Source organism: Thrips palmi, unplaced genomic scaffold (assembly GCF_012932325.1).
Source record: "Thrips palmi isolate BJ-2018 unplaced genomic scaffold, TpBJ-2018v1 HiC_scaffold_2, whole genome shotgun sequence".
NCBI classification, from domain to species: Eukaryota; Metazoa; Arthropoda; class Insecta; order Thysanoptera; family Thripidae; genus Thrips; species Thrips palmi.
The window spans coordinates 6,884,467-6,904,229 of NW_023144629.1; the positions used below are offsets into that span (position 1 = coordinate 6,884,467).

The 19,763-nt window shown below is 58.4% G+C and overlaps 3 protein-coding genes and 1 pseudogene across 3 annotated transcripts; 1 reads left to right on the forward strand and 3 right to left on the reverse strand.

The window, feature by feature from the left end:
- The first annotated feature begins 300 nt into the window (after positions 1-300).
- Positions 301-1,211, forward strand: LOC117647148. The gene is made up of 3 exons (XM_034388715.1): positions 301-412; positions 738-886; positions 983-1,211. The coding sequence occupies exons 1-3, from the start codon at positions 349-351 to the stop codon at positions 1,181-1,183; spliced, it is 414 nt and encodes a 137-aa protein (XP_034244606.1). The 5' UTR covers positions 301-348; the 3' UTR covers positions 1,184-1,211.
- Positions 1,212-1,240: 29 nt separating this feature from the next.
- Positions 1,241-2,509, reverse strand: LOC117647450 (annotated as a pseudogene).
- A 1,442-nt stretch (positions 2,510-3,951) lies between these two features.
- On the reverse strand, positions 3,952-9,047 carry LOC117647113 (U3 small nucleolar ribonucleoprotein protein MPP10). The gene is made up of 10 exons (XM_034388638.1): positions 8,907-9,047; positions 6,759-6,909; positions 6,213-6,669; positions 5,890-6,113; positions 5,671-5,783; positions 5,317-5,576; positions 4,907-5,238; positions 4,708-4,816; positions 4,401-4,621; positions 3,952-4,318 (listed from the first exon to the last, which is right to left on the reverse strand). Exons 1-10 carry the CDS (start codon positions 9,005-9,007, stop codon positions 4,163-4,165), a joined length of 2,124 nt encoding a protein of 707 aa, XP_034244529.1. The 5' UTR covers positions 9,008-9,047; the 3' UTR covers positions 3,952-4,162.
- A 2,235-nt stretch (positions 9,048-11,282) lies between these two features.
- Positions 11,283-19,548, reverse strand: LOC117647451 (soluble guanylate cyclase 88E). Its single transcript, XM_034389195.1, has 15 exons — positions 19,459-19,548; positions 15,783-15,955; positions 15,409-15,690; positions 15,107-15,312; positions 14,656-14,779; positions 14,437-14,581; positions 14,121-14,247; positions 13,766-13,970; positions 13,524-13,670; positions 13,034-13,166; positions 12,643-12,870; positions 12,299-12,517; positions 12,077-12,130; positions 11,805-11,862; positions 11,283-11,319 (listed from the first exon to the last, which is right to left on the reverse strand). Exons 2-15 carry the CDS (start codon positions 15,948-15,950, stop codon positions 11,283-11,285), a joined length of 2,133 nt encoding a protein of 710 aa, XP_034245086.1. The 5' UTR covers positions 15,951-15,955; positions 19,459-19,548.
- Between the last annotated feature and the right edge of the window lie 215 nt (positions 19,549-19,763).

The following is a 19,763-nucleotide window of genomic DNA, read 5'->3' on the forward strand; positions in this document are numbered from 1 at the left end:
GACAGGTCAACCGTCCGGTGATCGGAAGTTAGAAACATCCTGGCTATAAGAAAAGTAAACTCGCGATTTTTTCCCTGCGAGGAGGCAAGAGAGTTCCCCTCATCGAAGTCAGCGACTCGTCGGGGAGGCACACTTTTCAACCATCCAAGCCGCACCTGACCTGCGGCCGATCTTCCCGAAAGTCAAAGACACTCACTTCCCTTTCCCGCCCTCCCCTCCCGGTGTCCCGGTGGACCGTCGACGCGGACGTTGCCGACAGAGTACGTCGATAAGAGCGTGGCCGGCAGTGCCCCGGCGTCAAGTCCGCGGCCCGGTCGAGGGCCCCGTCCCCGTCGTCCGACGTCGGCCATGGCTTCCCGGGTGCGGTGCTCGACGCCGTGCTCCACGCCGCGCGTGCTGCTGCTGCTCTTGGGTCTGTCCCGACCACCGACGCACAGTGGGCCAGAAGACCGGTGCCGGCGGCCAAAACTCGAGACGCGTTTTGGGCTCCAGAGTCGCTAAACAGGACTCGAACCAAACGTGTGACCCCACCAATGGATTCCTCGTCCGGAGAGCAATCCATTGGTGGGGGTCACACGTTCGGTTCGAGTCCCATTTAGGGACTTTGAAGCTCAAAAAGCGCCCGGAATTTGGATTTGGACTGCCTCCACCGGTCTTCCGGCCCACTGTGCGACGCCCAGCGCCAGCTCCTGCACGTCGCGGACCTAGTCATGTTGGCGCACTGGCGTGTGGCGCAGGCGTGGCGGCGGCCGCGGTGCTGGCGGCGGAGGACGACCCCGCCGAGGCCAACCGCTTCTCGAGGCTCGCCACCTACGTGAGGAGCTACGTCACCAAGCAGGGCATCAACATGATGGTCAGCGACGACGACATCAAGTGCTTGCTCGAGGTGCGCTGCCGTGCAATGCCGTGCAATGCCATTCGTTTGACTGATTGTGCGACTTAAGTCACGCCCCTGCCTTCAACGGCAACGTTGACTCGGCAGGCAGGCCGCGCGCTGCGCACCGACTCGACCGTCCCGGTGGCCAAGCCCATCGTCTCGCTGTACAACCTGGTGATGAGGACGACGCCGCGCTGCAAGCTGAGCCTCCTCGCCAAGAGCAGGATGTTCTTGTCCGCCGACTTCGCCAAGAACACCATGGGCATCCTGCTCAACATGGACGCCACCACCACCGAGCATCCTTAAAGGCAGTAAAGACGCTCGCGTTTTTGTATTGCTCGATCGTTTATTTCATACGCCCCGCTACGACATGCAGCCGATGAGGAGGTTGAGGTACTGGTACCAGGTCTTGAGCACACGGTACGCCGAGGAGCGCCGGAACTCGCCCAGGCCGCTCATGGCGAACGGGGCGGCGCGCATCGTGGTCTGCATGAACATGAGGCGGAGGGTCCGGGTGCGGGGCGCCTCCGACAACCAGTCCCCCGAGTACGCCGACAGCCCCACCTGCACACGGCCGCCAGGCACAGGAACAACCCACCGCACTGGAGGGACCAGCCCTCTGGAGGCACCTTTCAGACAGACAAGGACTCACCTCGCCCGCCCCCTCTACCAGGCGGTCCCCCAGCAGCGACATGTGCCGTAAACGAGCGGCAGGGTGGACATGGTGAGCATGGTGAAGGCGGCCAGCGTCTTGGTGGACAAGAACTCGTAGGTGTTGACGAGCGGCACGAGCAGCGCTCCCGCCAGCACGTGAAGCAGGGCCTGCACTTGGACAGCGGATCTTTCCCCAGAGCTCCCTTTGGTGTGCGCTGTTGGTGTGCGTACTCACGTCGAAGTAAAAGGCCCTCATGGCGTTCTCCAGGACCAGGATTCGGCTGAAGTGCCTCGCGCAGGACGCCAGGTCCCTGTGGCCGCGCGCGCTCTTCAGCCGCTCGCAGAGCAGGGCGTACTGGCCCTCGACGGCCAGCAGCAGCGTCAGCACCATGAGCCAGAAGGAGAAGAAGCAGGTCGCCAAGTAGGTCCACTTGGCGGACTCCAGGAACGCGATGGTCAGCCTGGCAACGGGCAAACTTGCATTTTTTCCCGAAAAAGGCGCGGGCCTTTTGGCTGGAGACACCGGCGGCCTGACCTGGCCCATCTCTGGTCGGGCTCGATGCAGCGCGGCACGGCGGGCGAGTCGGCGAACTGCTCCACGGTGGCCATGAAGCAGCCGCACTTGATGTAGATGAAGCCGAGGATGCGCACGCGCCGGATGGCGGCGGCCACGGCCTCCAGGGCCTGCGAGAGCGGCACACGCATGCACTGCAAGGCACCTCGCGCTGCACAGTGTCGGAGCAAGCGGCCAGACTCCAGACGCGTTTTGAGCTCCAGAGTCGCTGAACAGGACTCCAACTGAGCGTGTGACCCCACCAATGGATTCCTCGCTCGGAGAGCAGTCCATTGGTAGGGTCACACGTCCTGTTCGAGTCCCATGTAGCGACTCTGGAGCTCGAGACGCGTCCGGGGTTTCGACCGCCTCCACCGGTCTTCTGGCCCACCAGGGTGCCACCAGCGCACCTCGGTGCTGGAGAACATCTCGACGGAGCGGCAGAGGCGGCGCGCCTCGGCGAACAGGGCGAGGACGCGCAGGCGGCGCGTCCCGAGCAGGAAGGCCGTGGACCCCGAGGAGTACATGATGAACAGGCCGCACACGCCCTTCAGGATGCTGGGCACGTCGGGGGACACGGCGGTGCGCACGGCCGTGCACGCGAACAGCGGCGGGAATGCCCAGTACACCTGGACGGCAGTGACGCCATGACGGCGCGGCGGAGACACTTTACAGTGGCACCTCGGGAGTAATGAACGCACGCGGACAGGCGCGGATCCAGGATTTGTGGAGGGAGGGTTAATGAAGTGCTTGTTGCCGCGACTTGCAGTGTTGTTCGCCTACCTTCCAGGCGGCCTACCGAGTGCCCAAAGAGGAGGTAACCACCCCCATTCCTTCCTGGATCCGCCCCTGGCGGCGGGCGAGGCAAAGCCGGCAAAGCAGACTGACGTTGGAATACATGACGACCAGCAGGAAGTGCTTGAGGCTGCCCTGGCCGCCGACGATATCCTCCCACATGCCGAGCTGCGCGGCCGGGGTGTCGCCGCCCCGACTGCCGCCCACCACGTCCGTCAGCGACACCATCGCGGAGCCCTGGCCTGGCCCCAGGTTCGAATACCGCACCGCGCGCTGCTGTGTCGGGGTCGCAGGCGAACTGAAATTCCAGTGTTTGTACACGGCTATCCAGCGAATGTGACGTCATAATCGTTAGCAGCATACCTCGGCCGGGTTGTTGCTGTTGGCGCGCTGGTTGGCGTCAACTGTCGGGACGGAGAAGGTCGAAGGATCACTCGCTCTATCGCATCGCTCATGACTCATGCACCGCATGCATCGTGGCCGCAAAAGTTCGGGCCGGAAAGTCAGAAGTCGGCAAATTGCCCTAGACGGATTGAGGTTACCAATGTCACCGTCATTTCCTCCCCTACACGGTAAAAACCGGCCCTGGCTTCTCTAGTCCAGTTTTCTCTTGCGGGCCAGACCTGTTTCTCCTGCCACGGCCCCACCGGCACGCCAACCCCTTCGCTGGCCTTCCCTTCAGCTCATCGACGCTCCACTGATTGCGGGTGTGGGGGCGTGTCGTGTCGATGAGAACCAAACTCGGCGTTCCGCATGCATTGTGCACGCCGAGGCCGGCCGGCCGGGCGCACCCCTGAGACACTCCGTGAGTGCGAGAGAGACAGAGCGACGACGACTCTCCGAATCAGTCTGCAGGCGCGACACGCCCCCTTGATGGTTGGGGTCGCGAGGCCACCTCGCTCACTCACTAATACACGACTCTCGCATTCTCAAAGTTGGCGGCCGAGTCGTTTCCCGCTCCAAGTTTCGGATCGGGAACGCGACGCGACGCGGTCGGACTCTAGGGAGCTCTTGACTAAATGTGTTGGACGTTGTGATATAAGGAGGGGTAAATCGAAATTCCAAACAGCGATTCAATTTTTCTCTCCTTCTTTTATTGCTTTCTCAAAAAGATTAACTTTTTACAATTTCCATGTATTCTCTCCCTCAGGTTTGCAGAAGTAAAAAACATAAACAATGCTTTCTCGGTTTAGTGGCCAGTCAGGGATGGACGTTTGAAAAACAGTCTACTCTTGTATTCGTTAAAAATATAAATTAATCTAAATAACAATAACAATTATAATTTACAGTTTTACCCGCTTGGCTGACATAGTATTGGCAGTATTTTTGCGCTTTTTCGAATCCGACTTTCCCTTAATTTGTGAAGTGACTTCATCTTGAAGCTGGTTGAAGAAAGCTGACGATGACTTCAGGGACGCCGCGCCAGCACGGCTGTCAATCTGTGAATAAGGTAGAAATTGATTAATTATTTTACAACATTTACAAGACAACAAACAATACCATACTAGTAGGGAGACTTACCAAGCTAACATTACTATCTTTAGAAACTTTCTCTAATAATTTAACAGCCTTTTCTTTGCTATATTTATTTCCTAGACCAGGCTTTAATTTAGCCACAGCAGCCTCCCGCTTCTCACGGTCTCTCGATTTGAGTTTCTGGTGCTTTTTCTTTTGTCTCCTCTCTCGTTTCCTGTCTGTATCAGTTTTTTCTTCTTGACTCTTGACATCTCCCTTCGGCTTGGCTAAAAGTAGAGAATCACGAATAAAAGTTAATAATACTAGAAATTTCTCTGATAGTTGAAACAAGGTGAAACAAACTGTACTGCACCTTTAACTTCTTCAGGTGCCAACAAAGTGGCATCACTAGTTGCCACTGGTGCAACTTCTTCCATGTTGATGGCTGGAATGTTGGTGACTATTTTAACCTCGGGTGCGATCTAGAAAATAAGAAGTTGTTTAGAACCAACACTTTTACACTTACATGAAATCAACTCTAAAATTCTATACTAATTCTTAATTTTACAAACCTGTTTTGGAGTGTAATGGAAATTTGATAAAGCATCCAGCTTTCGGAAGAGAGAATTAACTAATGTTGTGATCTCCACATGCTCCTTGGGAATTTCATCAGGTTTGTCACTCTCTGGTTCAGTCGCAGCAACTTTCTTTAAATATTCTTGCTCATAAACTTGAGCAAGACTGAGTTTGCTCTTCTCTTGATCTAATACTAATTTCTTTTTAAACTCAGAGGGAGCTTCCACAGGTTTTTGTTTCCTCTCAACATCATCCCATGCCTTATCTTTGATCCTCTGTTTAATAATATCCTCTAGTCTTTGTGTAGTTTCTTCAGTCACCACAGGGGCTACAAATTAAAAGAAAAGGACATGCTTTAACATCAAAAATACAGACAAACAATAACTTTAAAACATTGTGTTCATACCTGGCCGGTGAGTAAGGTCAAATTCTAAAGCCTCCTCAAGCAAGGCATTTTCTGGACGCATTGCACCAGAGATTTCTCCCTTATGTTGCCACGGTTTGGCTGAAACTGCTTCATCTTCCAATGCCTTAATTTTTGCTTGGAGTTTTTCTTGTCTTATTTCATAGGAAGATTTAACTTCATTTTTGCTTGGCACATTTAAGTCAGAAGTTTCTGAAGCATCACTGTCACTTCCTTCATCATCACTTCCAAAGCTAAATTTCCTGTAAATACATTATTAATGAAGGATTAATATAGTTAAGTAGTCAGAGGCATCGTTTTCCAAAGAATCCAACTGGTCAAAAGCATCTGACATACACTTTTTTCTCTTTTCCGGCTTTTGCGTCCTTAGTCTTTGGTTTGCTACCTTCTTGTGGTGTTTCTCCCTCGGGAGCATCAAAGAAATCTGAGTAGTGCATCCGTCTTTTGCCCTAAACAACATTTAATGAGAATAGATCAGGGTTTTTATAAACAAAGAAAAACAAAATTAAAAAACAAAAGGAAAGAAACACAAATAAAACCATAAGTTTAGCTTACAGATTCTCCATCAACATCGTCCCCCTCCTCATTTTCATCACTGTCATCATCTTCATCAGATGGATAATCTTCAAACAGATCAACAGATTCCTCAGACGAATCTCCATCTGAATGGCCGTCATCTTCTGCTTCCTCTTTTTCAAGAAATGCTTCCATTTCTGATAGCTTGAAAAATTTATCGTCAACAATAGAAGGCGTGACAGGTTTTTTCTTTTCAGGAGCCGCTAACAAAGAAGTGAAGAAGTTAGAATTACATACAATAGTTAAGTCTTTACTTTCATAATAGGCATTAAAAAAAAAAAAACGCACACACACACACTTACATTTGGACTTAGACTTTTTCTTGGGTTCTTCATCATCTTCACTTTCATTGATCTCACTTTCCTCATCCTCCTCTGGAATTTTACTTGACTTTTTCTTGGGCTTTAAATCATAATCTTCACTTTCACCATCCTCCTCTGCAAATTGGTCATCATCTTCACCATCATCTTCACCACCATCTGGCATTGAAAAGTCACTATCATCGTCAAAATTCAAGTCAATATTATTTAGCTTCCTCAAATCTTCGTCATCATCAAGCTCAATATCGTCTTCATCTTCTTCCGCCTCATTATCATCCTCATTGCTTCCTTCTTCCTCGCCTTCAGAAAGGGTGTCACCATTCTGCAACTTTTTCTCAGCAGGGCCAGTATCAATAGAAAATCTATCTTTCTGGGCAACTAGTCTGGCCACACTTCCAACAAATAAATCCACTCGAGCTTCATTTTGAAGCTCTAATTCCTGTAACAAAGAAATAAAATAGATTAGAAAATGAAAATACATGTACAATATGTATAATTTTGTCTATCTGAAGGCACTTTAAATATTACCTGCCAAATTTGTTCCTCATCAAAATTGTCTATAATCAGCTCAGGAAGTGTCTCTCCACTTGAAAGTCCATCAGCTGTTTCTGCTTCCTTGACTGAACCATAGAGAGCCTTCAGGAAACATTTGATATCTCTTGCTGTCTTCTCATTGGCACTGAAACATATGGCAAAGAAACAAATCAATCAGCGACTTGACTTCAATATGTTTCTTTATTAGTCTTCACCAAAGACTAACACCCAATTCAGGTACCTGGAATTTCACACACCACCAGCAGGCAAGACTGCCTGTCTCAAAGCTTACTTGAATTAAAAGTAATTTATAGATGGATAGCTTTAATATTGCTGATATTAATACATTGTAGCAGAAAAACAATTACTAAAACTTAAATTGCTATGATAATAATAATTGGTTTGAGAATGGAAACACAACTAAGGGTCATTTAGCTTGAACCTTCAAAACAGCAGATTCCCTAATCACATCAATTATACGTTCAGCTTCAACCATACCACTGACATAGGCTGCTTGGACAGTCCCAAAATGTCTTGCACACATGCCATCTCCAGCAAACAAAATGGCTGGCATGTTATCTGGCCCATCAATGGGTTCTGATAAGGCAGTAACTACTTCCTGGCCCTCGTGGTTTGGCAAATGCACATGTGACCCCAAACTGAACTTGTCAGCTCCCCATTTAGATATGAGAATATTGTTGGGATATGGAACAGAGACATCCCCCAGACAGGCACGAATATTGTTGGTAACACTCTCAATCACTTCACTTATTGAGCATTGCTCCATGAGAAAAGCTTCTCGGCTTCCAACTTGGCAGGACATCAATGTCTGGCTGCAAATGTCCGTGTTGAAGCAGAAAATACCGTTGCTCCAGTCATCTCTATGTACAAGAGAACGGGGAGATCTTGCAACAGTTAAATCCCCTCTTCTATAATTCCACCATGGTTCGTCATATTGAAGATATATTTTGTTAACAAGCCCAACCTGGACCTTCCCCAAAGCATTTAACTTGTGCTCAGAAAGATGACCATTAAAAATGCTTGCTCCTTCTTGTTTTAGCACAGCAATAGGCAATGTTGAAACAACAAAATCTGAATGCAGTTCATCACCATCACAAAATTCAAGCTTGACTCGACTCCCTTTCTTACTTTCATTTGGGATGTGAATTTTGGTCACTTGTTTGGAAAGTAGAATTTTTTCCTTAGGAATACTGTCTATGAGGGGCAGTAAAACAGAACAAAAGCCTGTTGACACAGAGGTGCGGTCACTCCGCCAGTGACTATACTGACAGAATGAATTGCCATCCATTTTACTCCAGTCCAAGCCAGTTTCTGATGTGAGCAACTCAACAAAGGTGCAATATATTAGCTCTGCATCATGTTGGCTCTCTTCAGGAAACATTTTCAAGTCTTCCTTTATGCGTACGTTAACAAAGCTCTTGAGGTCACTCAACAGGTTCCCTTTAACCAGCTTGTCCACCTCATACATCATTTCTTGCGCAACTCCACAGACCAATCTGACTAAGTCTCTGTCCATCACCCTGCCGTCTTCAGAGTACACCAAACCCATCGATTCAAAAATCACATCCGGCTTGTCCTTCAGCAAGCGGTGCACAGGGTTTGTCAAGCCTTCACCGAGTATCCACTTTGCTCCGAGGTCTGCGATGTCGACCCTGGGGGCCCCTGCAGTACCCATGGGTACGGAGAAGATGCGCCCCCCAAGGCGAGGCCTGGCCTCCACGACCGTCACATTCCTCAGCCCAGCAGAGCAAAGCCTGGAGGCTGCGGCCAGGCCGGCCATCCCTGCCCCCACCACCACAATGTGGGGCTGGGCTTGCGGAGCTTTGGGGCCTTCTTGGCCTCCTCGGAGCGCGGGGGCGCCGCAGCGAGCCACGGGCACGGCCTGCACGAGGTGCTGCCGGTCCGCGGCACCAGGCCGTCCGCTGTGCACGCCGCGACAGCCGCGCAGCACGGCGAGGGCCACCTGGGCCACCTGCGGGTGCAGGTTAAATGTGATGTTTTGGGGCGAGGGGTTATGTCCGCGTCTGCCTCGGTGGGTAAACAAGGCCTTCGGGGGCGTTGGCGCGCGAGACACGGGGCCCCTGCTGCGGACACGGCGACAGCGGGGAGGGCCGGACTTACCTCACGTAGGTTTCGCATTTCTTGGTGAAGCTGTCGTAGTTCAAGGCGGGTTTTGCTTTTGCAGAATCGCGTGCGCTCGTCGTCGCCATGGTAGCCGCCATGTTGTTTTGAGTGTCCGCATGAGTTGCGCATGCGCACTGGACCGTGATGAATTTTTCATACTTGACGTAAGCGCGCTGCCTGCCGCGCTTTTCAAATCTCACGCGTTTCGGGTTTAGGAACAGGGAAGAAATAAAGTGTGTCACTTGCGAAGTTCTAATTCTATATTTCTGAGATGCTGTCTTAAGGTGTGATTTGCGTTTGCCTATAAAGCATGTTTGATGGACCACTGTACAACGATGCATCAAGTGTTGTCACTAAATTTCTATTGCTAGCGCGACTCCTCTAAAGTCGAAGCGTGCAAACTTAAGTTCATGATTTGTACGCGTACAGGGCTCGGCTTGCCCATCACATGGTGTATTGCTGGAAACACAAAACACATGGATCAAGGTGGTCGACGGAACACACACAACAATTTACAAAAATCTTACAAGTTACGAGACATAATTGAATAATGAGGGAGTTTTTGGAGTCTGTATAAATTACACCTACACGTCCCTAAACAAAATAATCGCTCAACAACACAACAACAACAATAAAGTACACAGGAAAAACAAGCGTCGACGTCGACTTCCACTGGTTCGCGACTTGGCCTGGATGAGGGCCTAGGTGACGGCCTAGGTGACGGCCTAGGTGACGGCGCAGCCGGTGCTCTTGGACCGCCGCGGCCCCGCGTGCCTGATGGGGGAGCGGGGCGGCGCGGCGTTGGGGAGGTTGTTGTTGTTGGCCGTCCCCAGGCTGCTCTGGGCGCCCTGCGCGCTCTGCGCGCTCTGCGCCGACCCCGGCGGCCCGCAGCACGCGTGGTGATGGTGGTGGTGATGGTGGAAGTGCTGGTGGTGCGAGTGGCTGCGCGGCAGGCGCTGTCTGGACTGGCGCGCCTGCCGCGCCGAGCGCTGGTGGTGGCCGTGCACGCCGTGCGCGCCGTGGGGGGCGTGGCCGTGGTGGGCGTGAGGTCGGCGGCCGGGCGAGCTGAGCAGGCTGCCCTCGGACGCGGAGGTCCTCATGGAGGCCCTCATGGAGGTCCTCACGGAGGCCTGCACCACCGCCTCCCTCGAGGTCCCCGTGGCCGCGGCCTGGCCGCGCGAGGCCACCGCCGTCAGGGCGCCGTGGCGCGAGTCGGCCGCGGTGCCCGACGACGACGCCGCGCCCCCCACCCCTGCGCGGGGCGCCGACGCAGCCGGCGGCGAGGACGCGGCGCGCCGACCGGGGGCCTCGGGGGCGTCGCCCGCGTCGGAGGAAGCCGTCGACGGGCAGGGGCTGCGGACAGGAAGACGGCGCGGTGAGGCTGACGCAGGCTGACGTCTGCCGCCAGGGCCTTTGACCAGCCCGATGGGAAGGGCCACGAATCCAAAAGTCGCTTTCGTTGCTCTGTCTCTCTCGCACCTTTACGGAACACCCCATGAGTGCGAGAGAGACAGAGTGAGAGGGTCGAGAAGGCGCACGCAGCAGCACGCAGGTGACGCGGGTCACTTAAGGGCCGCCGGGGGCCGTAAACAGTGCCTCTCTCTCGCACTCGCAAAGGTGATACAGCCGCCCCCGCTAATTAATTAATTTAGACCGCTGCAACAGTGTAGCGCCAGGCTGGCTCGAACCTGGCCACCCCAATCCCCCAATCCCGGTTCCGGCCTCCCAGAGACTGCCCCCTCCGAGAGGGTCGGGTCGAGTCGGGTCGGGTCGGGTCTCTTAAACTCCTCATGGGAAACGGCACCCCCGGGGCCATCGGTTTAAACTGCTAAATTCGCGGAGATTGATTTGGGCCACGGTACCTGATGGTGCGCAGCGGGCTGGTGGGGCCCGGGGACAGGCCCGGGGACAGGGCGGACAGGGATTCGGAGCCGGGCGGCAGCACGACGGAGAGGCCCGAGCCCGCCTCGGAGGACTCGGCCATGGCCATCTGCAGGCAGAACCAGTGGGGCTGCGTCGTCTGGACCGCCAGCACCTCCTGCTGGCAACAAACAAATCGCAATCAAAACAACACCGTAGAGTAATAAAAATATTTTGATTGTGGGGTGGATTGGAAACCCTGGCGCCGCTCCGCTGCGCTCACCGCCCTCGCAGCGAGGATCGGCGACGTGGAGTGACAGGCGATGTCCGGCGAGGCCTGCGTGGCGCAGTGGACCAGGGTGCGCACCTCGAGGGGCCGCGGGGGCGGGGCGGGCGGCGAGGGCGGGGCGGGTGGGGCGGTCGGGGCGGGGCAGGGCGTGGCGGGCCACGGCGAGGCGGGGCGGGGCGGCGCGGTGGAGGCGATGGACGCGCGCCGACTGCCCGGCCGCACTTTCATGCCGTAAGGGTCGCCCTCCGCCGGATGCCCCCACTAAAAAGAGCGCCAAAAAATCGTGATTAAAAGGGAAACTGCGGGTGTTTGAGCCTTGAACCCCGATGGCGACACCTGCCTCGAACGTGGAGCCCTCGTCGTCCACCGGGTGCGGCGAGTAGTGCACGCTGAGGGAGCCCTTGCGGTTGACGCCGTGGGTGCGGGACGGCACGGCGGTGGCCCCCAGCGCACCGCCCATCAGCACCCCGATGGCGCCCATGTTGCCCATGCTGCCCAGGCTGCCCAGGTTGCCGAGCGAGCCCCGGGACTGCTGCGACGGCGACCCCTTGGAGGACGGCGTCGTCGGCGGCGACGTCACCTGCAGCGGCGGGTTCCAGGACGGCCGCCGCTGCGCTGGCTGCCCCTCCAGGCCCGGCCCCGCGGACGACGCCCTGGCCGAGGCCGCCGCCAGCAGCCCGCACTGCGACGAGGACCCCACGGCCACGCCCACCAGGCGGCCGCTCGGCGAGCACGGCAGCAGCGGCGGCAGCGGCGGCCCGAAGTCCAGGCTCTGGGGGTCCAGCACGCGCGCCGAGACGAACTCTGCAACCGGTGCCATCAATTCAGCGCCCTAAGGGCCAGGGAGCAGGGGGTGGGCTTTAGCACGTTAGCCCGCGCGGCGCCTGTAGACTTATTCCGAAAGTCATTTTCGTCGCTCTGTCTCTCTCGCACCCACACAGGACGCCCCGCGAAGGCGAGAGAGACAGAGCGGCGAAAACGACACTCGCAGTCAGTCTGCTGGCTCTCTCTATCTAACCTGCGGGGCTGGACGGCAGCTGCTGGACCGAGCCGGTGGAGTTGGAGCGGCCGGCTGGAAGAATAAATGACGGATTACGCCTAAGGTGCCTTTGTCCCGACTGGACGCGCCCTTTGTGCGGGGCACTCGGCACTACACTCGCAGGAGTGGATCCAGCATTTTTTCAAGGAGGGAGTTTGTGTAGCGCTTCAAGGCGGCATACACACGCACACACACACTCGCCTGCAGCCCGCTTGGGCGAGGAGGCCAGCGACCGCTTGGCGATCTCCTGGAAGGTGACAGGGCTGTAGACGCTGCGGTCGTCCTCCATCTCGGCCTCCTTGACGGCGTCCTCGGGCTGCGGCGGCTCCTCGCGCACGTCCTCCTCCTCGTCCGTGTGCGGCTCCTGCACGGCGCGCGCGTCGTGCTCGCGCCCCTCCAACCAGTACGTCTTCATGGAGCCTGCGGGTTGGGTTGGCGCGCGCGGTAAGGTATTCGCTCTCGAGAAGCGGCACGACAACAACGGGGCACTGTATTCCAAAGCGGCTCTGGCCCGGGTGAAGTGCGAGAGCGACAGAGCAACGCACCTTTGCCCTTGACCTGCACCTCGCCGCGCTCCACCAGCTGGTAGCACGCCGGCAGCAGGTCGCGGGTGGGCTGCGACACGTGCACGCGCATGGCCTCGCTGGTGGACTCCATGCGCGAGGCCGTGTTGACCGAGTCGCCGAACAGGCAGTAGCGCGGCATCTTGAGCCCCACGATGCCCGCCACGACGGCGCCCGAGTGCACCCCCACGCGGATGCACAGGTGCGACCCTGCCGACACCAAGGACGCCGTCAGTCTCCCCGTCGCGAGCCGTCGCCCTGTCTCTCTCGCACCCGCAGGGCCCGGAGGCGACGCTGCGTGAGTGCGAGGGAGACAGGGCGGCGGACCCGGCTCGCGGAATGAGTCTCCAGTGACAGGCTGGCGTTCGCTGACCGGTGGAAGGGTCCTTGAGCCCCTTGATGGCGTCCAGCATGTCGAGCGCCATGTCGCACACCTTCTCGGCGTGGTTGTCCTCGCGCTCCGGCGCCCCGGACACCACCATGTACGCGTCGCCGATCGTCTCCACCTGCGGCAGCACAGTGTCAGTCCAGCCCCTCGCCGTCGCACAGTGGGCGGCGGTCAAAATGCCGCGCGCGTTTTGGGCTCTAGAGTCGCTGAATGGGACTCCAACCGAACGTGTGACCCCACCAATGGGTTTCTCTCCGAACGAAGAATCAATTGGTGAGGTCACACGCTCGGTTTGACTCCTGTTTGGCGACTCTGGAGCTCAAAACGCGTCTTTTGACCGCCGGCGCCGGTCTTTCGGCCCACTGTGCGCCGGCGGGTGGGTCGAATACAACCACGAGGCGCAGGTACGGTTAGGCCGGTGGCCTAGCCGCGCCCAGCTAGCCCCCTGGCGCGCCATGGCGGCGGGTTTCAGCACCTTGTAGACCTTGTTACGCTCCGTCAGGTTGTCGAAGATGGAGTACATGCCGTTGAGCATGGAGACCACCTCCATGGGGCTGAGCCGCGAGCAGATCTCGGTGAAGGTGACCACGTCCGCGAACAGGATGGACACGCTGTTGAACATCTGCGGGACCACACTGGACATAGAAAAGCGCCAGTAGCACACGCAGAGGGACACGATCACGGAAACTGGAAGGGGCGCGGGATTTGAACCCAGACCTGGCACGTGTCGATGGGGTTCTCGCCGTTCCGCAGCCGGTCGGCCACGGCCTTGGGGATCATCTGGTAGAGCAGCTCGTCCGTGCGACGCATCTCCATGTCGAGGCGCCGCATCGACTCCTCCAGCTTCTTGCTCTTGTGCTGCTCCTGGTCCAGGGCCAGCTTCAGCTCCACGGACTGCTGGGTGCCCGCCAGCATCAGGTCCCTGCGCGGAGAGTGGAGGCGTCAGAATGTGGGGGGCGAGATATCGAAAGAAGAGAAAACAGAGATATATTTAAAAAAAAACCAGAGATATCGACGAGGCATCGAAAACTAGAGAAATCGAGAGCTTCGTGGAAGCGAGAGGGGAACTGACCGGCTGAAGTCATGCATCGGCAGGTCGTTGATGTAGAGCCCGGTGCTGACGAGCGAACTGAGGTCCGGCATCACGGGCGTGCCCAAGTACATCATCATCCTCCAGTCGTCCATGTAGATCATCTGGCCTGCAATCAGACACGGCTAGGTCAGAGCAACCCCAGTGCCGCCACGCGTGAGAGGTGTGCGAATCGTGCGAAACCGAATCGAATCCAATCAATCCATAAATCGATCCATCAACCAAACCAAAAATGAGTTATAATCCATTCGAATTTTCTTTTTGACATTCGGTTCGAGACTTGTGCGACTGTACTCACCCTTTAGGCGCAGGTTCTTCTCCTCGGAGCCGTCCATGGACGACTCGTCGCTGAGCAGCACGGAGCGCTTCCGGTCGAAGGGCCTGCCCGTCATCACCGGCTCCACCGTCACCAGCTCGAAGATGTTGTTGGTCCTGTTGAGGATCTGCACCGACACCGCCCGTCAGTCGCACAGTCTCCCCAACATTGGACAACGAAAAGCACCGCATATTCTCAAACCTTCTGGAACTGGAAGGCCACGAGCGGCCGCACCAGGTCGAACCAATTGGTGATCTTGTTGCCCACCAGGTCGGGCAGGATCACCATCAGGGAGTTGCCGATGCTGCGCACCACCATGTCGGAGCTGCGGGAGGAAGGACTTCGGGGTCAGTCGCTCTGTCTCTCTCGCACTTATGGGGTGTCCGCTATGGGCCCGGCTGCGAGAGAGACAGAGCGACGGAAACGACTCTCAGGCTGCTGAGCCGCTCCAGCCGGGCCCCCGGCGACCCGGCCGGCCCGTAACGCGCGCGTGCGGAGCGTGCAGCCTAGCCGCCGGCTCGCAGGCGGTAGGCTTGTCAACTTCAGGTACGGATCCAGGATTTCCCTGAGGAAGGGGGTAAAGCAAAGCGCCTTTTGCCTATTCACAGAGGCAAAAAAGTGCTCTCCCTCCCTCCCTGCCTCCCTCCCTTGCCTGAAGACGATGCAGAACGGGAAGATCTCGAAGAGCACGGAGGCGCTGACGGGCAGGTGCTTCTCCTCGCGCGTCATGGTGAGCGAGGCGAGGCCGAAGGCGCGGTTGTCGAACGTGAGCTGGAACGTGACGTGCACCGTGTCCACCAGCAGCTCCTCGCGCACCACCTCGATGCCCATCTCCTTGCGGTAGAAGTGCCGCGCCACCTGCAAGGCCACCTCAAGGTCACGTCAAGGTCGCGGGGAACTGGGTCAAGGTCAGGCTCTCGTTTTCATGTCAAGGCTGAAACAAGGTATCGGTACCTCCTTGATCTGGCCCATGGTGTAGTACACGAAGCCGCGCCGCTTGGAGCGGTAGTGCAGCGTGAGGCCCTGCCGCGTCTCATTCTCGCAAATGAAGCTGGGCGCGCGCATGCGCGGGTACGAGAACTTGAGGTACTCGTGGAGGTTGTCCAGGCCGTTGAGGAAGTCGCGCATGTGGCGGCCCAGCACGGACAGCACGCGGTCGTAGCCGTACTGGCTGACGAAGCCCACGAAGTGCACGCCCATGCCCTCGAAGAACTCCCGCTCCGTCACGCCCAGGACCTGGACGCGGGTTCAAATCCCCATGAGTGGTCTTTTTTTTTCTCTCCAGATTTTGCTACTTTTTACAAAAGACTTAGGATGCGGTGACCGACCTCGATGGCTCGGTTGGACAGCCTGGGGATGAGGTTCTCCGGGTAGACCTGGTGCACCGAGAAGGAGGGCTGCTCCACGCACGCCAGACGCCGGATCTCCTCCCAGCGCTCGGCGCCGTACTTGGTGATGATGTAGTCCGACATGTTCTCCAGGAGCAGCCCGTACATGGTGGCTGCGATGGCGCGGGGAGGAAAGGGTTACTTACAGTGGAGAGGGGCTGACGGTGCACACTCCATTTGGCGGCGCGTATCGCCTCGCGGCGCGCTGCCCGCTGGTCCGCCGAAGGGGCCGACTGACTCCTCTAAGTTGATATTGATCGTGACAGTGGCGCGGGAAAAAAAATACGGCTCAAAACTAAAGCGCAGTAAAACAAGGGCAAGGAGGCGAGGGGTTGGTCGGGTTTGGCGGCGTCGACAGTGACTTGGCTTGGCTGGCAGGGGAGCCTTTTGCCCTTTGTACCATCTGATCGGCGGGGCGGGGCGGGGCGACCAGCCCTGGCCCGGCATGCCTGCCTCCTGGCCGGAGAGATGGAGGGAAAATATCGGATTTTCCAGCGAGCGCGCGCAGTCTACACAGCGGGACACAGAAAAAAAAGAAAAAAAAAAAAAAAAACATCAAACGAAAACTGTTAAATTGTTTAAAACTTTTGCCGCGGGCGAGGCATCGAAAGTATTCCAATGAGCCGAGCTAATTCGGGGCACCAGCCGTGGCGTGAAAGTCGTGCAAATGTGGAAACCTTGTCCGCCCCTCCCCCGCCCCCGCCCCGCCCCTGGAAGGCCACTGTGAGCCTCGCGGACTCGCGGAGCTTCATCCACTCCGAGCGCATTTTCAACATGCATCCCCCGGCCCAACCCCCTCGCCCCCGCGCCTCCGTGCGTGGTGGGATCGGGGAGAGGGAAATGCCTCGTTTTAGTGAACGAAGGAGTTTCATCCCCCCCCCTCTCTCTCTCTCTCCGAAAAAGTGGCGCGCCCTCTTGCCGCCTCCGCCGTCGCCGTCAGACACTGTGCCATTGACTCTCGGCCGGCCCGCCGCCGTGTGTATTCAGACAACAGCGGCGTCCTGGCCGCACCGGACGCGCGCCCCGGCCGCCAACACCACGGCGACGACGACAAGGCCTCCCCCTCCCCCTCCCCCTCCCCTCCCCCTCCGCCGCCCCTTTGCCGCCTTTGCCAGACCCATATCATTCCTCCCGCTGCGCGCTCAACCCTTTAATCTCGCTTGCCAGCAATGCCCCCAAATCAAATATCTGTTGGCTCCACGCGCGGTGGCTGGGGAGGCCCGGGCGGGGCGGGGCGGGGCGGCCGCGGCCCCGTGGGCACACTGTGGGCCCTCCCCTGCTGCTCCCTTCGGCCTTCGGCACACACTAGATCCCGTGACATGTGTACGGGCCGCGGGACAGGGAGGGGGGGGGAGTGTGAAGGGCGGGTTAACGACGACGCGGCCGTGAAGGACAGGCGGACAGGCTCGTCGCTCTGTCTCTCTCGCACCCGAACGGGACGCCCCATGAGTGCGAGAGAGACAGCGCGGCGACTGTCGGAATCAGTCTGCAGACGGGCGGACGGGCGGAAGGACAGCTGGACGGGCGACAGTTCGAAGCGCGATGCAAAGACAGTGACAAACGCAAAATCAGAGTCGGCTCGACAGTCCGCCCGTCCGGGTCGAATGGGCGGCTCTGCCTGCTCTGCCTCCCTCCTGCAGCCCGCCGCCGTGGCGTCCCGCCCGTGTCCCGCCGACCGGCAGGCTGGGCATTCCGAACGGTCACTCGCTCTGTCTCACTCGCACTTCCACGGGACGCCCCGCGAGTGCGAGAGAGACGGAGCGACGGAGCGACTGTTCGGAATCAGTCTGCTGGCGCCATGATCATGCACACCCGGCGGACGCGGCGACGCGGCGACGGGGCGACGGGCAGCCCTCAGGGGGGACGCGCCAGCGCTATCCGATGACCAGCAGACCGACTCCGGGAGTCGCTTTCGTCGCTCCGTCTCTCTCGCACCAATACGGCGTCCCTAACGGGCGCGAGAGAGACGGAGCGACGAAAGCGGCCCTCGGCATCAGCCTGCAGTCCGCATTACACTAGACCGGGGTGGACGTCAGAGGGGGTGGAAGGGGCCACGGCCACGTCCACCGGACCGCGGTGCCTGCCATGAACTTTGCGACAGAGGCCCGGCCAGGAAGGCGGCCTTCTCGGCCTTCTCGGCGTGCTGGCCGCGGTGCCGCGATAGTGTTACAGTGTTACAGCGGCACGGACGACGAGAAGAAGGGGTGGCGGCGCGACCTTGGGTGCCTGTTGCAGCCGAGTGGCCGCGCGCCGGGGCGGGGCGGGGCGGGGCGGGGCGGGGCGGGGCGGGGCGGGGCGGGGCGGGGTGGCCGCGGTCGCGGAGCCCCATTGCTATGCGGCGGGCACCCCGTTCCGGGACAGCGACACTTAATGGGCACTTGTCTCCGTGGTTGAAAAAAAAAAACCAGGGCAAGGTGTTGGCCGTCTTGGAGTAACAGGTGGAGGGGGAAGGGGAAGTGAAAGGGGGAGGGGGGGGGAGAAAACTCGGCCGGATATTGATGGGGTGGAGTGGAGTGGTCCGGAAGGCGGGGGTCACGTGAAGGGAAAGGCTGAGAGCCGCGGAGCCGCGCCAGAAGTCACCGCGTCGGCCCGCCTTGGCGCCTTGGGCCCGCCGCCTGCAGCCTCATTCCGAGAGTCGCTTTCGTCGCTCTGTCTCTCTCGCACCCACACGGGGCGCCCCGTGAGTGCGACAGAGACAGAGCGACGAGAACGACTCTCGGAACCAGGCTGCTGCTGCTGGCGCAGAAAGTGCCGCGGCCGACCTCGCGGGGGATAAAATTGAAATTAGAAAATGTTGAAATGAAATAAAGAGGCAGCGGCGCCCGGGGCGTGGGGGGTTGGCCCAAGAGCAACGAGTGTGGCGGCGCGGCGCGGCGCAGCCTGGCGAGGCAGACGACGAAGGAGAGAGTGGGACCACGACGCACGCCCCGCACACGCCATGTCATCACATCACCCGTTCCCTTCCTAGAACATCGATGGCATGGCCGCGTGCTCGGCACTGCTCGCGTGCCGGTAAAGACGCGGGGAAGTCCGAGCGAGGCTAGCGGGGCGCGCCTCCAGTGTACCCACAGTGCCGTACCGCCGGAGAGGGAAGCGACCCACAGAGGGGCGAACGCACTAGAGAGCCGCAAAATCAACTTTGTTTTTACTTTCCAAATGAGGGTGTGGCAGCGCGGTAGCGCGGTGGACTTTAGCGGTCGTAAAATTGAACCCGACTGTCCCGCCCGCACGGGTCCTTAGATAAGGCCCAGACCCGAAAAGGCGCGAAGGGGTCGCGGCGGCGCAGCGTGGCGGCGTGCAGCGTGGCCCCGGGCAGGGCTTGCCGGCACCGCCCTAGGGCCCTACAGTACTCTGCAAATACAACGGCAATCCAAGATAAGCTGAGTGAACGCCTAGCCCAGGGCGCCCGGCCGCGGCGAGGCGCCCAGGGACTGGCACTCGTTCGGATGAGCCGCCTCCAAGATTCCGAGAGTCGTTTTCGTCGCTCTGTCTCTCTCGCACCCACGAGGCGTCCCGTACAGGTGCGAGAGAGGCAGAGCGACGAAAACGACCCTCAGCGTCCTGCAGATGGCGGCCTCGGCGCGCTGCGTGGCGCCGCAGTGCGTGTTGTGCTCACCGAGGGCTGGCCGCGGCCGCGGGCACCACGGAGGAGGCTGGGTTCAACAGGCGCGAGACGCCGCGCCGACCTGGCGACGCTCTCCACGGCGTGCACGGCGAGGCGGCAGCACAGCGGCAAGTCAGCGCAGGCGGTACAGGCAGCGCAGGCCCAACCCCCGCGCGCGACCAGCTGTGCAGAGCAACTGAACTGAAGCCACGCCGCACCACGCCACGCCGCGCCACCGTACGAAAGGCCCGGCCGCCGGTCCGCGTTCGAACAGTGGAGGCGCGGCTGGCGGGGGAGCTATAGGGTGGCGATCCGGG

What these genes read in the sequence shown, in the direction of transcription:
- LOC117647451 (XM_034389195.1), bottom strand. Translation starts at nt 15,950, where the DNA reads ATGTACGGGCTGCTCCTGGAGAACATGTCGGACTACATCATCACCAAG. An exon ending in GGTGCAGGTCAAGGGCAAAG is followed by an intron (nt 12,518 to 12,642) that starts GTGCGTTGCTCT and finishes CCCAACCCGCAG; the next exon opens with GCTCCATGAAGACGTACTGG. An exon ending in GCTGCCGTCCAGCCCCGCAG is followed by an intron (nt 11,863 to 12,076) that starts GTTAGATAGAGA and finishes CACCGGTTGCAG; the next exon opens with AGTTCGTCTCGGCGCGCGTG.
- LOC117647148 (XM_034388715.1), top strand. Translation starts at nt 349, where the DNA reads ATGGCTTCCCGGGTGCGGTGCTCGACGCCGTGCTCCACGCCGCGCGTG. An exon ending in CGTGCTGCTGCTGCTCTTGG is followed by an intron (nt 413 to 737) that starts GTCTGTCCCGAC and finishes CGTGTGGCGCAG; the next exon opens with GCGTGGCGGCGGCCGCGGTG. An exon ending in ACATCAAGTGCTTGCTCGAG is followed by an intron (nt 887 to 982) that starts GTGCGCTGCCGT and finishes TTGACTCGGCAG; the next exon opens with GCAGGCCGCGCGCTGCGCAC.
- LOC117647113 (XM_034388638.1), bottom strand. Translation starts at nt 9,007, where the DNA reads ATGGCGGCTACCATGGCGACGACGAGCGCACGCGATTCTGCAAAAGCA. An exon ending in ATGAGGAACAAATTTGGCAG is followed by an intron (nt 6,670 to 6,758) that starts GTAATATTTAAA and finishes TCTTTGTTACAG; the next exon opens with GAATTAGAGCTTCAAAATGA. An exon ending in TGACCTTACTCACCGGCCAG is followed by an intron (nt 5,239 to 5,316) that starts GTATGAACACAA and finishes TTTAATTTGTAG; the next exon opens with CCCCTGTGGTGACTGAAGAA.